Genomic DNA, 16,068 nt, shown 5'->3' with positions numbered 1-16,068 from the left:
GGTAGCTGCTATATTTAGAAGGGCTGACCCAAACCACACTGAGGAACCTCAGGTAGAAAACCCGCCAGCTGCAGGAGACACAGCCCACACTTCTCCAATAGTCAAACTGGCCCGGGCTCCAGGGCAAGTGGCTCCTTCCCACACCAGGCATGTGAGACATTCACATGGACAGCAGTAAAGCCCCGAGCTCCACAAATCCCCCCCTGATCTGACACCTCTCCATCCCCAAACCAGACAGGCCTTTTGTTTATGGCAGACATCAGCTACACCTGTGCTGGGGGAGCTGTGGGGCGTGTGCTGGGGGAGCTGTGGGGCATGGGTTAGGCTCACACCGAGGGACTGAGGCCCAGCGAGGGGTGTGTCTGGCTTGTGAAAATGTCCCTGGGCCTGGACAGGATGCTCTGTCCTGCATCCTTCGGTGCTGGTGGGTGAACGAGACCATCTCCTGCCCTGGCAGGGCCATTTGGGGGCTCAAGAATTGGCCGGAAAAGAAGTCGAGGATTCTGGGACACGCTAACACCCATTGAGGGCTGGCAATGAGAGAGCGGACCTCCTGCTTCTGGACAGTGAGCCCAGGTGTTTGGTTCCAGCGTTTCTAGAGCAGCCTTTTCTCTGGGCAGGTGGCGGGTCTTCCTTCTGTCACTTCCAGACTCCAGTTTTGCAGTTAATACAAAAAAGTTCCCTTACTGTGTCCCAAATGCATTTTTTTTACGTTCCTACCTTCCCCGTCCCCTCACGCCTACCCCCACTCCCCCCCCCCACATTCCAGGACCTCCACCGGAGCCCCCTCAACCCTTGTCCAGCATGGGAGGCCTAGCCTATCTGCGGAAGACGAAGGGTTCACGAGGCATCTTCGGGCCCTTCTTGCCTTCTCGGGGGAGCTTGGGTGAAGGTGTCTCCACCATGCCCCCGTAGGGGCAGCCGTCTGAGCCCACGTGGTGGCCGGAGCACTCCACGGCGGGGATGTAGCCACTGTCCCACATACCTGGCCCACACAACTTGCACAGGTCATGCAGGCTGCAGGGGACTCGAGGTAGGAGGCGGAACTGGTACAGCAAGCTCCTTGCCTGCAAAGAGAGAGGCTGTGAGCCGGTGGGGCAGCGACAGGAGCAACGCCAGCCATACGATGCCAGCCATACAGCACCTGCAGGGCTCACTGTGTGCCGATGGCCTGCCTGTTGCATCCCACCCAGCACAACAGGCTGGGAGCCTGGATTCACAGGCCACTGAGACAGCACAGGCGAGGGCCTTGGAGCTCACATGTGGCTGAAAACAGAGCAGGCTCCCCAAGTGGCCTTCACTGGGAGATGAGCAGGGCAGCCCAAAGCAGCATGGGCCCCTGCCCAAGTTGGCCAGGACCAGCCTGTCCCCAGCTGGCATGACCCCACTCTGCCTGGACCCCCGCCCATGCCCTCTGTGCCACCAGACGCCCTCGAGCAGTTCTGCTCCATGGCTTCCTGTTCAACCCTTGCGCAGTCTGTTTTGGTCCATCCTGTGCTGGACCACACCCTGCCCCTACCCTGGTACCACCGACCCCCGACCCCCAGGGACCCCTCCTCAACTCTTCTGTAGGAATCCCCAGGGAGCCTTAGGAAGCCTCATCCCCAGCAGGGGCAGGGAGGGGGACTGGGAAGTGGCGGCAAGAGCTAACACCTCCCCTTTTGCCAACACCTCCCCGCTGTCCTGCTGACCTTGGTGAGATGCCCCCACCCTCCCTGTCCCAGCCTCTAGGTGAGTCTGTTCATCGACTCTGGGGAGCTCGTTCACCCCAAGGGCCAGCATGGGGTGCTTTTTAGGTTGGGGGCCTGGTTGGGGTGGTGCCCCTGAAGAGCGCCAGGTTCATGCTGCCAAGACTGCCAGGCCAGGCTTGCCTGTATGTTGGGAGGGGGAGTGACCTGTGCGCCTGGGGGGGAGAAGCCTGCAGGGCCCTTGAAGTTGTGGGGGGGCGGGGTGCTCACCTTCCGGAGAACCAGCTCCCTGGTCATGTGCACAGCACCCCCTCCCCTGCGTGGGGACACCCCCTCCAGTGTAGGGAGAGGGGGGTGGGGCACTCACCTTCTAGAGAACCAGCTCCCAGGTCATGTGCACACCCCTCCCCCTCTTCCCCGCCATGTGGGGCAGGGGGGCAGGGCGCTCACCTTCCGGAGAACCAGGTCCCCGTTCATGTGCATGGCCAGGTTTCCAAAGTGCAGAAGCATCTGGTCTGTGGCCAGCTGCTGGTCAATGACATCGTCCCCGTAGATGGCCACAATGGCCACGCAGATGAAAAGGTGGAAGTAGTCCGTCTAGGGGGAAAGGGGCGTGAGATGAGTGAGATGAGTTCGTCAGCCCCCGCCCCAAGCCTGGCCTTGGGAGGCGGAAGCTACGTGCAGGGGGAGGGCTCCAGAGAGAGGCGGCCTGGGCTCAGAGCCAGAGTGGGCGGGTCGTGGCCCCATGTGGCCTCTCTTGTCCTCAGTTTCTCCCTCTGCAAATGAGGCCAGATGAGTGCTTGGGACCACCATAACAAACGACCACAGAGTGGGTGGCTTTAAACAACAAAACTTTATTGTCTCAGTTCTGGAGGCCAGCAGCCTGAGACCAGGGTGCTAGCAGCAGTGTTCTCCCTGCAGGTCTAGGGAAGATCTTCCTCCTCTCTCCCAGCATCTGGGGCTGCAGGTGCTTCTTGGCTTGCAGCTGCAGCATAACTCTGGGGTCATGAGGCCACTGTCCCCCCATGGATGTTCTCTTCGTTATAGGACTCTGCTTGGATGGGATTAGGGCCCACCCTACTCCAGTATGACCTCATGTTAACTGGTAACATCTGCTCGCAGGTGCCAGGGGTAGGACTCCAACAGATCTTTTCAGGGACACAATTTAATCCATAACAGGGGCCAGGGTTGGAACCTGCACCTAAAGGCGGCAATGACAACCGAACCCGATGACACTCAGGCTGGGCACCCTCTGGCTGCCATGGTTCTTTGGGGAGCTCTTTGGGTCACCTTGTGATTTGGGGCAAAGAAAACCTCTCCTCTCTGAAGACTGGCCTACGCTTACGTTGATGTCTTATTTGTAAAGGCGCGGTGGTTAAGAGCTACAGGTGCTTGGCAAAAGGTTGGCAGTTCAAATCCACCAGGCGCTCTTTGGAACCCCTGAGGGGCAGTTCTACTCTGTTCTATAGGGTCACTATGAGTTGGAATCGATTCAGTGGCAACGGGATGGGTTTTCTGAGACATGGTTTGTGTGGAAGCCTGGGTCAGAACGTGCTTGGTGGGCCGTGCAACACACCAGCAAGGAAGAACCTGCTGGCACAGCCACTACCCCTTCTGTGTGTCCTCCTGCCTTCAGACTGAACGACCCCGATTGACCATACAGTTAGTTGCCACATTAGTCAGGGGTCTCCAGAGACACAGAACCAACAGGAGATACATATGTTGTTGCTGGTACCTGCTGGTGAGTCAGCCCCAACTCACAGTGACCCCACGTACAACACAGCAGACCATTGTGATCCACAGGGTTTTTCACTGGCTGATTTTCAGAAGGAGATAGCCAGGCCTTTCTTCCTAGTTGGTCTTAAACCTGTTGGAAGCTCCACTGAAACCCGTTCAGCATCCTAGCAGCACACAAGCCTCCACCTGACAGATGGGTGGCAGCTGCACATGAGGTGCATTGGCCGCGAATCGAACCTGGGTCTCCTGCACGGAAGGCGAGGATTCTACCATGGAGCCACCACTGCCTTCATCTATACAGAGGGATTTAGTCTGAGGAATTGGCTCCTGTGACCTGGGGGGGCTGGCAAGTTTAAAACGTGTGGCCAGGCCAGCAGGCTAGAGATCTGGGTAAGAGTCGATGCTGCAGTCTTGAGAGTGAAATTTGTAGGACAGGCTGGAAATGCAGCAGGATTTCTACATTGTAGTCGCGGGGCGGAATGCTTCCTTCTTAAGGAAATCTCAGCTTTCCCTCTTAAAAGCCTTCAACTGACTGGGTGAGGCCCACCCATGTTACGGAGGGTCGTTTGTTTTACTTAAGGCCAACTAACTATAACCACATCTACTAAGTACTTACCTAGCAGCACCTAGACTAGTGTGAGACCAGACAAGCGGGCAACAACACCTAGCCACACTGACACATAAAACTGACCACCCCAGTGGCTAACGAAGGAGCCCTGGTGATGCTGTGGTTAAGCACTCAGCTGCTAACCAAAAGGTCAGTGGTTCGGACTCATCAGCCACTTTGAGGGGGAAGATGTGACGGTGTGCTTCCATAAAGGTTTACAGCCTGAAAAACCCGATGGGACAGTTTTCACTGAGTTATAACTCACTATGAGTCGGAACGGGGTTGATGGCACCGGGTTTGGTTTGGTTTAGTGGCTAACGAAGGGAGAGGAAGATCTCATAGAGAGGAGGACAAGACCACCTCTGCCCTCCCTATAGCCTCTCTGTCTCTAACCCTCTGTCAAAAGCCGATCGAAGACGTCAAGTAAGGGGTGCCTTGGTGGCGAGGCTGCTCCTGACCGAGGTGCTCTCCTGCAGATGCTTCAAGGGCAGGCTGCCTCTGATGCAGGCTCGCTCCTGGAGCATGGGGAGTCTGTGTTTAGTCTCGGATGTCCACTGCCCAGACCAGGCAGAACCACACTCCCCAATCCGCCCTCAGAGCTTCGATGCCAGCAGATGGGATGCCCCACGGAGCCCCCGGGAGGGACCCAGGAGGCCCTGGGCTGCCCAGCCGCTTTCTGCCAGCTCGTCCGGCACGGTGTTGCCCTAGCTCAGAATGATGCTTTTGCAGCTACTGGAGCTCTGGCCAAGGAGCCCTGGTGGTGCAGTGGTTGAAGTGCTCAGCTAACCAAAATGTCGGCGGTTTGAACCCACCAGCTGCTCTGCGGGAGAAAGATGTGGCCATCTGCATCCATAAAGGTCACAGCCTTGGAAACCCTACGGGCAGTTCTATTCTGTCCTATAGGATCAGTTTGAGTTGGAACCGACTTGATGGCAGTAGGTTTGGTTTGGTTTTGGTTTGGAGCTCCGGCTAGGGTGAGGAGACGCTGAGGAGTTCCAGGATGGGCGCTCCTCTTGGAGAGGAAGGTGTGAGGAAAGGGCAAGAATGTTCCAAACAGGGTGGGGTGGGGCCAGGCTACTCCCAGGCCACGGGGAAGGCCCACAGCCCCCACCACTGTCAAGTCGATCTAACTCATGGCGATCCCACGTGTGTCAGGATAGAACTCTGCTCCATGAGGTCTTCAATGGCTGATTTTCCAGAAGGAGACTGCCAGGCTTTTCTTCCAAGGTACCTATGGGTGGACTGAAACCTCTAACCTTTCAGTTAGCAGCCGAGCACATTTGCCGTTCGCACCACCGAGGGGCTTACTCCATCAGCAAACTAGCAAATGGTATGAGGATAAAATGGAGACTTTTCTCACTCGGGGTTACTTGAAATGTTTATAAGTATCACCTGAAAGTGACGCTGCTTCTCCCCACAGGGCTCACTTCCAGGCAACACTGAACTGGCTAATCGGCCCACCCCTACCCCTTCATCCTTCCAGCTGCCCCCACCTCTCATGTCGGGATGCCCAGGCAATGACTCAGGGATTTCCTGCTTGGCATTTACTGGGTTAGGATGAGACCCAATGTCTCCAGACAACATTGACTTGATTGGTGAACTCCAGACAAGATGGCAGCCACAGAGCTCTGCCAGTGGGCCTCCCTCCTGTAACGTGGGCTAGAGTTCATGAAAGCTGGGAAGCGGAGAGGGCACGGGTGGGAAGAGCCCTGAGAATTGACCCCGTCTGTTGCAGGGTACTAAGAGTTCACTCGTAGCATCAGCTTAAACGCCATGTCATGACGGTGCCCACCTGGCTGCTGGAAAACGCACAGTGACACCCCGCAGAGCAGACACGGCGTCTTCTCCACAATCTGGGGTTTTGGTCTCTCCCCGCCCCCGCTTCCTTTATTAGCGCTGATATTCCACTGTCACAACGCTGACGTGCTCGACTGTTAACCTAAAGGTTGACAGTTCGAACCCACCCAGCAGCTCCTCGGGAGAAAGGCCTGGCTATCTGCTCCCTTAAAGATCACAGCCTAGGAAACCCTATGTGGCAGTTCTACTCTGTCACATGGGCTGCCATGAGTCAGAGGTGACTTGACGACACCCAACAACCACGACGGTCGGAAGCGAGCCCACTCATCTGGCCAGGGTCCAGGAGAGAGTGCAGCAGGTGTGAGCTGATGATTTGATACAACGACCACGGCAGTACCAGCTCAGAATTTCTCCTGGTTCACCTTCAACAGCTAGAATCCTCCCGTGACGTCAGGAAGGCCAGGAAATGCTGGCAGGTGTTTCACATCTTGCGGAAAGGTTGGGCTCGTCAAAGCCATGGGGCTGCCTCGTGGAGGACGTGAGCGGTGCTGCTGGCAGGAAGGGTTGAGGCGCCTCCTGGATGAGTCAATACTATTTTCTTCAAAGGCTGCTACAGTCAAAGAGACTTGCCCATTGCTGAAAATCGCCGGCGTGTCCCTAACCTGGGCATTAAGGCCACATGACAGGCCTGGTGCTCTACTCCAGGGGACTTTTTGGAGGGGACTCTGGGGAGGGGGGTGGCAGGTGGGAACTGGTGTCACTTGGAGGGGACCACGGGCGGGTCTGGGGCTGTAAGTGCCAGAAGGCAATAGAGGGTAAGCTGGCCCCACCAGGCAGGGCAGGCTGGGGAGGAGGGGGCAAGGCACCAGCTCCTTGGGGTGGACCCCTGTTGCTCACCCTCAAGGCAGGGCATCAGCCCTGCCCAAGTCTTTCACATCCACCCACTGTGAGGCAGTGAGCTTGGCCCGAGCCGACGATGAGCAAGGTTAGAGGGCAGTTTGCATCCATTTCAGCAACTTGGGAGGCGCATCTCAAGGTCTGGAGCCAGCCATAGGGGACCACACGGCAGTCACTGAGCAGGGGGATACCGGAGGGGACTCCAGGGAGGACACGGGGACCCCGGGGAGGACACGGGGACCCCAGAGAGGTGCAGGAGGAGACCCTAGGAGGACAGGGGGACCCCAGGGAGGTGCAGGAGGAGACCCTAGGAGGACACGGGGACCCCAGACAGGTGCAGGAGGAGACCCTAGGAGGACACGGGGACCCCAGGGAGGTGCAGGAGGAGACCGGACCCCAGGGAAGAGGGCACACACTTCTGCCCCCCGCTCACCTGGTAGTGCGCCCAGCAGGCCTCCCAGATGCGCAGAGCCTCGGCCTCGGGGAACTCGCGCTTGAAGCACAGCAGCAGCCAGCGGTGGCAGAAGAGCATCTGCAGGCCGTCCTCGCCCAGCGAGACCAGGTGCTGATAGAAGCGCAGGTGAGTCAGCCGCAGCAGCTCCCGCAGGTACAGCTGGTGGGAGGCCAGGCCGGTCAGCCCTGCCCCATAGCCCACCATACTGGGCCTTCCTCCCACCCCTAGCCCTGAAGGGGACCTGTCCTCACCCCCCAGCCCTGAAGGGCACCTGTCCTCACCCCCCAGTCCTGAAGGGCACCTGTCCTCACCCCCCAGTCCTGAAGGGCACCTGTCCTCACCCCCCAGTCCTGAAGGGCACCTGTCCTCACCCCCCAGCCCTGAAGGGCACCTGTCCTCACCACCACCCAGCCCTGAAGAGCACCTGTCCCTCCTCCCCCAGACCTGAAGGGCACCTGTCCTCACCTCCCAGCCCTGAAGGGCACCTGTCCTCACCACCACCCAGCCCTGAAGAGCACCTGTCCTCACCTCCCAGCCCTGAAGTGCACCTGTCCTCACCCCCCAGTCCTGAAGGGCACCTGTCCTCACCCCCCAGCCCTGAAGGGCACCTGTCCTCACCCCCTAGCCCTGAAGGGCACCTGTCCTCACCACCACCCAGCCCTGAAGGGCACCTGTCCTCACCCCCCAGCCCTGAAGAGCACCTGTCCCTCCCGCCCCAGACCTGAAGGGCACCTGTCCTCACCCCCCAGTCCTGAAGGGCACCTGTCCTCACCCCCCAGCTCTGAAGAGCATGTGTGCTGGTGGCCGTCTCTACCTGCCCATTGACTGTCCGGGCCTATTTTCATTCTGCTGCTGGACTGTGGGTCACACCCATCTCTGCCAGTTTATCCCAGATTTAAGACTGTTCTAGAGGCTGTGGTATGGCCCGGAGCATCGTAAACAGCCATTAGGAGGGGAGGGGGGCTGAGCAGAAGTAGAGGGACAGAGCCAGCGGCCAGCACCGGGACTGTTTCTAATGCCCTGTCCTGGCAAGGTGGGTGACCGTCCATAGGACCCCAGCCCAAATGGCCTCTGGTGCAACCAGACGAGACCAAGGCTCTTTCTGGCCAGGCCTGGTTAGACGCCTGGCTCAGCTTCTGCTTCAGCCCCCCTGGAAAATCCTTCTCCAGCACGGTGTCCCTGGCCCCGGAGCCATGAGTCATGTGCTGTGGGGCTCATCGGGGACCTGCGTCAGAGCCGGCCCTGCCTCCGCTGCCACTGCAGATGGCTGACGCCACCTCCCACGCACAGGATGATGCAGCGAGCAGCCGGCTCCCCAGGGTCCACCCATGGCTACAGTGGCAATTTGGGGTCACCATGGGGCAGGGACTCCCATGACCCCCACACCCACGTCCTGTTCTTGAGACACAGCAGTGGATGCTGCAAGGCCCTGTGGGAATTCACCCTGGGGTCCATCCTGACCCTGAGACCCCATCAGCACAGGTCAGTTTCTCCATCCTGGGCTCACATGGAGTCAAGGCCATATAGGTGGGTCACCCCCAGCCCCTGCTGCCATGGGGCCTCCCTGCCCCCTTCTCCTCTTGTGCTGTCTGCTTTCTTACCCAGCGTCTCCAGTGCTCCTGCACGTTAGTCTAAAGGACCCTCCTCACCCTGGCATTTGAGGGCTCTGCTCAGCTCCACCCTCACCCAAGTGACCCGCCTGGGCCAACATGGCCTGGCTACTCAGGGCCCAGCTCCCTCACCTGTCTCAGACGACACCCACACCCAGGGCACCCCTCATCCCCAGATGACACTGGGGCATTCCGCACTCTCAGACGACACCCGGGGTGCCCCTCACTCCCAGATGGCACCTGGAGTCCCCCTCACTCCCTGGCTCTGTTAGGGGACCATTTCTGCATTGCTTTGTGCACTGGCTTCCTGTCCTTATACTGTCAGCTCCCGCTGAGGCCCTCTCCCTGACAGGAGGCCGAGACCGCGTCCGGTGCTTGGTGCTCAACGTGTCACGCAAGCAGAGAAGAGGTGCCAGGACTCGGTCCTGGGCAGCATGTGGGCCCTGCCGGCTCCCTGGCCCTGCCGCCCAGCTCTCCTGCTTCCCCACACTCAGAGGTGCCTGGTCTAGGCAGGGCTGATACCTCCCAGGGTCTGTGAGGGGAGTGCCTTCATGCTCTGGGGTGGGGGGACGGTGAGACTGCCCTCTGGGTCCTGTCCCCACTCGGGAGCCCTGGCTGCGTGGTGCTCTGCAGGGAGCACCTGTTCCTGCCCAGGACAGGTGTGACAGAGGCTGCCTTCCTCACCCTGCGCCCTTGCTGGAATGTAGGTGCACGGGGGCGGGGGGGGGGCGGCCCACCGGGCAGCCTGGAGTGGGTGCACGCCCCTTGACCCAGGAGCCACATCCCTCCTGGAGAGGCCGGGCTGTCCCTGGGCACCTGGCACTAAGCCGATCACATCCCATCCACCACACCCCCACCTGGCTTTCCTGATGACCACCATCCATGCCAGCAAAGCCACACATTGCTGCCCAGACCCTGCAGCCAGAGGAGGAGGGCGGTGAGAGCCCCTTTGCGGTGCTCTCCACACGCATGCATGCACACACATGCACCCACACACAGAGGCATGCACACATGCATGGGTACCCACACATGTACATGCACCTACACGCATGCACACACACACACAGTCACGCACACATGCATGTGCACATTCCCGAGCCTCACCAGCTGCTTCTCCATGTCCTCGTCCCGAGGGGAACTGACGAAGATGGTGTTCTGCATCAGCCCAACGAAGCACCAGAAGGTGTCAGACTCGTCCAGGACCTCGGCCAGGATGGGCGCCACCAGGTCTGACATGCCCTGGGAATAGCCAATGGCCGGGTTGTACACCGCGTAGTTCAGCAGGATCCTTCTGGAGGTGCAGGGGTGGGGGAAGCAGGGAGGTCAGCTGGGTGGCCACGACATGCCTCACCCTTGCTGTCTTCCGGAGGTGCGTCCCCTGGCCAGCAGAGCCCCAGGCTACAGCCCTGGGCTCCCCAGGCCCCTGTTCTGTGCCTTCATCTTGGGGCAAGTGGCTCGTGCTGGGCAGCTCTGGGGATTGTCTCCTGAGCCCGCACCTTGGATCTGGACCAACCGGCTCTCACTTTGCAAAAGGTGCCCATTGCCATGGAGTCAGTTCTGACTCACAACGACCCCTTGTGTTACAGAGCAGAACCGTGCCCCGTAGGGCTTCCTTGGCTGTGATCTTCACGGAAGCAGATTGCCAGGGCTTTCTCCTGTGGAGTCGCTGCATGGGTTCAAACCGCCAACCTTTAGTTAGCAGTCAAATGTAAACCACTGCTTCTAAAGACCTTCTGCAAAAGGTAATGACCTGTAATTAGCAGGAGGGTGAGCAGGAATGCGGGTCTGATTTCCTTAATGGGCGGCTGCCTGCGACCAGGGGTGGGCTAGCAAGGACATGTTTATGGGCTGCTATTTTTGTGCAATTACTTGCCAGGCTGCAGCAGACTGTCACAGACGGCAGCCTCCAGCTCTTTGTGGCTTCAGGGTGGAAACCTTGCTGGAGGACCACCCACTGGGAGCTGGGGAGGCTTATTCACGGCTGGTGTAAGCCAAGCCAGAGGCGTCTGTGGGTGCCCAGCAGAGGGGTGGCCTTTTGCTGAGCACCCTGGGGAGGGCTTGCAGGGTTCCCTGGGGCACTATTAGTAGCATTAAGTAGTTAATGAGCCGCTGCTTGTGGGCACTAATTACATGAACCTGGAAGAATGACCCCTGTAGAAGGTTGCAGCTGGGCTTGTCCACCTTCCCGAAGGGTAAACTGAGGCCCCAAGGGGCAAGGTGGTGCTCAGGTTTGCAGATCGGGAGGTGGTCAGGGCAGATGGGTGCCACACCTGCCTGTGGTCCTCACCACTCGCTGGCCTGTGACTCGCCTACCCGGGGGAATCGTGCTGGCTGGGGGGCGGGGAAGGGGTGCATACCTCATGCTTTCCACGTTTGGATTGCCCTCCCCTCGGAAGAACTGGTTGCTCCGATCTGTGCGAACCACATCCTTGTCCACAGTGAACTGCACGCTGCGCCAGAACTCTCTGCGCTCTTCGGGCTTCATTGAAAGTCTGCGTGTGGAGCACAAGGCCTGGTCACAACATCAGTGAGTCAGCACATGCCGTCGGCGAGCAAACACACAGTGTCAGCAGGCAGACACACGGTGTCAGCAGCCACACGGCATTGGCAAGCAGGCACGCGGTGTTGGCGAGCAGGTACACGGTGACGGCGAGCAGGCACACGGTGTCACTGAGCGGGCACATGGCTTCACTGAGCTGGCACACTCATTCTAGGGATGGCCCCTGCCCTGTGCCTTCCAGACCCTGGATGGGAGCTGGGATGCTGCTGCTGGTGTCACCCCAGCGTCCCCTGACTTGGGTGGGTGCTGTGTACCCCAGGCTTTCCCAACCTTAACTCGGCTTCGCAGGTCACAACTTCCCGAGAGGAGAATTGAGCGCAGCCTGCAGAGGTGGAAGCTCCAGGACTTGGGGTCGACCCCGTAGGCCCTGCCCCCACCCCATTGCTCAGTGGGATGAAGGACAATTCTAGCACCCTGACGTCGGAGCTAAAGACCCGTGGTTGTCGGGAGGCGTAAGTGCTGGGGTCATGACTGCACTCACTGGCTCCATCACTCCCGTTCCTGGGAGACCCATTTTCCAAAGAAACCATGGGTCATGAAACATGTTATCAATGCTGAATTGCACCTCAAATTAACTTTTCAAATGACACTTCCACTGCGGTCAGCGGGGAGGGCCTGGGCTCGGGGTGGGCGTGCAGGCGGGCAGCTGGGCTCTGGCATTACCGTTTCTGCTGGATCTCCATGTATTCCTTTCGTTTCCGTGCCCGCAGCGCCTCCCGCTCCTCCGACGTGGACTCGTGGCTGTAATAGCGCAGCAGGAAGGGCCAGACCTCCCCCCGGATGGACATATCAATGCCGCCAAAGAAAATGGCCTGCAGGAAGCCGCAGCGGTTGGGGAGGGGAGAAACCAGGGCCGCTCAAGGACCCCCAAGCCCCCGAGATGGGTGTCGCGGTGAGGCGGTGGCTTTGGTTCGCTCTCCTGACAACTGATGCCTTGATTCAGATGGCGGCAATTTGCACATGTTTAGAAGGGGAAAGGACCAGCCCTCCATTCCCATCCGTGCCACAAACCGGGCTCATTTCAATGTCAATAACCCCCCGTGGGGCAGCGTTCAGAGTAACGTGTGGTTCTCACGTCGCACCCTAATCCCTGATCTCGGAATTGCAGGCTGACACCGGGTCCCCCAAACTCTCTCAGCATTTTGTTTTAACGCAGTGGCTTTGATTGCTTACAGGGGGTGTTCCTTCACACAGTGCCTCACACCAGGCAACAGGACCTCCCGAGGTGGTGGCCCGTGGACTGGGAGGTGGCAGCCAGCCCCGCCCCCATCCCTCCAGCTCCTGCCCTCCCAGGTGGGCGCCAGGCAGCCCTACCTTGCGAAGCTTGTATTCTTCCTCCACCTGGCCCAGCTCGTTGAGGTGGCCAAGCCAGGCCGTGACATCCAGTCGCTTGTACACACTCTCCTCGGGGTGGGTCTCGGATGAGGGAAGCTTGGGACGCCGGATGGAGAATCGCATGCAGGTCTTCTCATCGGTGACCTGCTGGACAGGAGGACAGCTGGGGACAATTGGCGTCTCGAACACGCGGCTGCCGGCACTGGAACCGCTTTTCCCAGGGCTGAAAAGCCCCTTCTGAAAGGCGGGAAGAGCGGCCTCAATGCCTGCAAAGGCCTTGCTGGCAAGTGTAATTGGATGTAATTAAAATGAAAATACCTTCATCTCCAAACCCGGCTCCCCTTGCTGGGACCACCGCCCCCCCACTCCGACCCCGGGCCGCAAAAGTGGGATTCATGCCTGGTGGGGTCCGCCTCCCCTTGGCCAGGAGGACTGCAGTAAATTACACGTGATTGGCGGCACACAAAGGGTGCGCTGTTCTGTGCGGGGAGCTGGCCTGTCGGGCCCTCTCCGCAGGGGCAGTCATGATGCCGGGCACAACTGGAGCTGACATTTCATTCAGAAATCAAAGGTTGTTCCGTGGCGGGGATGGGGGGGAGAGCCACGCTATTGTAATAAGGGCGAGCCACGGGGGGCTCGGTGGGAAGGAAGGGAATGTGGAAGTCAGCCCCGTTCTAATAAGCACATACCGTATCTAAAACAGATAATTAAAGAGCTCTTATCACGTTTGTGTGTAGGTTGAGCAAAATATGGCAGGAGGCCTTGTCAAAACATGACTCTCAAGTGCCCAGCAGAGACTTTGCAAAAGGTCCTGGAGACCCTTTTCAGATCCAAAGCTGCTGCTCTGCCAGCCCCCGACAACCCTGGGTTCCAGGGGCCCTTGGGCACCCAGACTGCAGCCCGGGCCTGGGAAGAGGGGATGGAAGGGTCTCAGCCACTGATGTCTTCCTCCCTGACCCTGTGGCCAGCAGGAGAGGGTGAGGACTCTCCATTCCAGGGCAGTGTCCACCCGTCTGTCCGTCCGTCCATGCGTCCGTCTGTCCGCGGGGCTACCTGGTCCTTGAGGTGCGTCTCGGTGCAGTATTTCCACTGCTGGAACACGTCCGCCAGCTTGTCCAGGCCACCATGGTGGAAGTGGAAGATCTTGTACTGACTCTCCCGGCTGGCCACCACCAGCTGGCCGCTGCTGCAGGCCTCGTCACTGAGGGCCAGGGCACAGGGAGAGAGAGCTTGATGAGTGTGCAAACACGGTTTGGTCCACGTGTGAGCAGAGGCACTGTCGACAGCAGAGGCAGGAACGGGAGGGCCCAGGGAGGTGGGCTGCGGGCGGGAGGGTGCAGAATGACGCCAGAAGCAAAAGCCGTTGTCCCTTTGCTGAGGAGGCAGAGTAGCCCCGTCTGGGGGGCTGCTACTGGGAAGGAGGGCTTGGTTCCCTCCTGTGGGTCCTCTCCAGAGATCTGCCCAGTGACCTTCCCCATCATCTGCCCCTTTTCTCTGGAAGACCCGGGGTGGATGCTGGGTGCTGGCCGGCATTGGGTGGGACTGCCGCTGAGCCCAGGAGACAAGGTGGGGCGCACCAGCACACAGTCCCTCCAAGAGGACCTCCTGGAGGGACCACCTCTATCATACCTGCTGGCACTCTGGGAGAACATTCCGGGAAATTTGCTAAACACCCGGCAGTGCCTGGGCCGTGGCTCTGGACCTGGGCCCCCCCGCCCCCGGCGTCGAGCCTCCAACCCTGAAGCTCAGGTGCTTTCTCTGTCAGAAACGGGGCCATCTGGGGTATAAAGGAGGAGGGATTCCACGTTGTGATTTGGCAGGAGCCAGGCGCCATCAAGTCCACTCAGACCCCCGGCAACCCGTGGATGTTAGGCACAGCCCTCGGGTGGTGCAAATGGTTAACCAGCTCCGCTGGTGCCTGAAAGGTCAGAGGCTCAAGTGCACCCAGAGGCACCTTGGAAGAAAGGCCTGGTGATCTACTTCTGAAAAACCACCCACTGAAACCCCATGGAGCACAGTTCCACTCTGACACCCGTGGGGTTGCCGTGAGTCAGAGTCAACTAATGGCAACTGGTTCCGTTAGGCACTGGTGGTTCTGTGGTGGAACGCTCGCCTTCCACGCGGGAGACCTGGGTGGGGTTCCTGGCCAGTGCACCCCTGTCTGTCGGTGGAGGCTTAGGGTGCTGCTGTGAAACAGATTTCAGTACAGCGTCCAGACCGAGACAGGCTAGGAAGAAAGGCCTGGTCACCTAAGTGGGAAAACCAGCCAACAAAAACCCTGTGGATCACAACAGTCCCATCCACAACCAATCAAGGGGATGGCGCAGGACTGCACAGCGTTTCATTCTGCTGACACGGGGTCACCATGAGTCGGGGGCTGACCCGACAGCTGCTGACAGCAACAATGTTAGGCAGGAAACTAGGGATGACCCCCTGTGACGAAGAAAGGGGGCCCTGATCCAGAAAGCCGTGGTCCCTGTCCCTCTCTGAAGCCGCCTGTTGGGTTTCTTCCCCAAGTCCGAGATCCAAGCAACAGCTGGGTCTCATCACCCTGAAGGCACCTGGCTAGACCAGACCGTGATTGTGGGCACCAGTGTGGCAGCGATGGAGGGGGCCAGCCAGCGCCCTGCACCTACACCGGGAATTAAGCAGCCATAAAAGGGACCAAGCCCCAGCCCCACCCGCCGGCCTGGCACGCGGGCGGACTACAGGCCAGCCTCCTTCCAGGAGTAGCCGAGGGTCCTGACCTGAAGAAAAGGCGGAGGGAGCGCATGTGCCCCAGGTCCACGCGGAAGACGCCACAGGTCTGCTCCAGTGCACAGCCCCTCTGCGGCTCCTCCCAGCGTGGCGGTGGCAGGAGCCCGTTGCTCTCGGGGAAACGCAGGCTGGTGTCCGCGCTGGACGGGGAGCTGGTGGAGCAGGTCATGGGGTGGTCACACGTTTCTCTACATGCCAACCACGGGGGAGAGGGTAGCGGGGAGGGCGAAGGGGAAACCAGGGACTCGTTTTAACACACGCTGAGCTTAGCACACACACTTATGCAGACGCGGGGGGACAGCCTTGCACAGACACCTGCTGGATGCATGTAGGAACCCCATTGCTGGTCGAGGGCATTTATACTGTGATGTGGATGGAAAAGTGTCTTCATGATCCAGTTCTACTTCAGTCCAACAGATCCCTGCTGTGTGACCTCGGGCAAGTCACTGAGCCTCTCTGAGCCTTTGTTTCCTCATTATAAAGTGAGGATAAGAACAGGGCTTTGCGTAGAATAAATGACTATAAAGTGCTTACCACAGTAACTGTTTCCTGATAATTTTAGACAGCGCGGGGCTCCTGTATGGGCTTAAACTGCTTCACTATTCTGAAAAATTCTTGATTCACTG

The 16,068-nt window shown here is 59.2% G+C and overlaps 1 protein-coding gene across 13 annotated transcripts in view; it reads right to left on the bottom strand.

Moving 5' to 3' along the window:
* Window positions 1-763: 763 nt before the first annotated feature.
* The window catches only part of TBC1D16 (TBC1 domain family member 16), a 102,431-nt gene continuing 87,126 nt past the window's right edge, over window positions 764-16,068 (bottom strand). For 2 of the 13 annotated variants that reach the window (XM_064270610.1, XM_064270611.1), the window contains exons 4-12: window positions 15,433-15,630; window positions 13,739-13,886; window positions 12,665-12,922; window positions 12,014-12,162; window positions 11,148-11,282; window positions 9,895-10,081; window positions 7,160-7,339; window positions 2,139-2,285; window positions 764-1,067 (exon numbers count right to left, since the gene is read on the bottom strand). In XM_064270610.1, the coding sequence (XP_064126680.1) occupies window positions 819-1,067; window positions 2,139-2,285; window positions 7,160-7,339; window positions 9,895-10,081; window positions 11,148-11,282; window positions 12,014-12,162; window positions 12,665-12,922; window positions 13,739-13,886; window positions 15,433-15,630 (1,651 nt within the window). In that variant the 3' untranslated portion in view covers window positions 764-818. The other 11 variants (XM_064270613.1, XM_064270612.1, XM_064270614.1 and 8 more) reach the window with 11 other exon arrangements.

The sequence above is a fragment of the Loxodonta africana genome, chromosome 18 (genome assembly GCF_030014295.1).
Source record: "Loxodonta africana isolate mLoxAfr1 chromosome 18, mLoxAfr1.hap2, whole genome shotgun sequence".
NCBI classification, from domain to species: Eukaryota; Metazoa; Chordata; class Mammalia; order Proboscidea; family Elephantidae; genus Loxodonta; species Loxodonta africana.
This window is presented reverse-complemented; position numbering and strand designations above follow the sequence as displayed.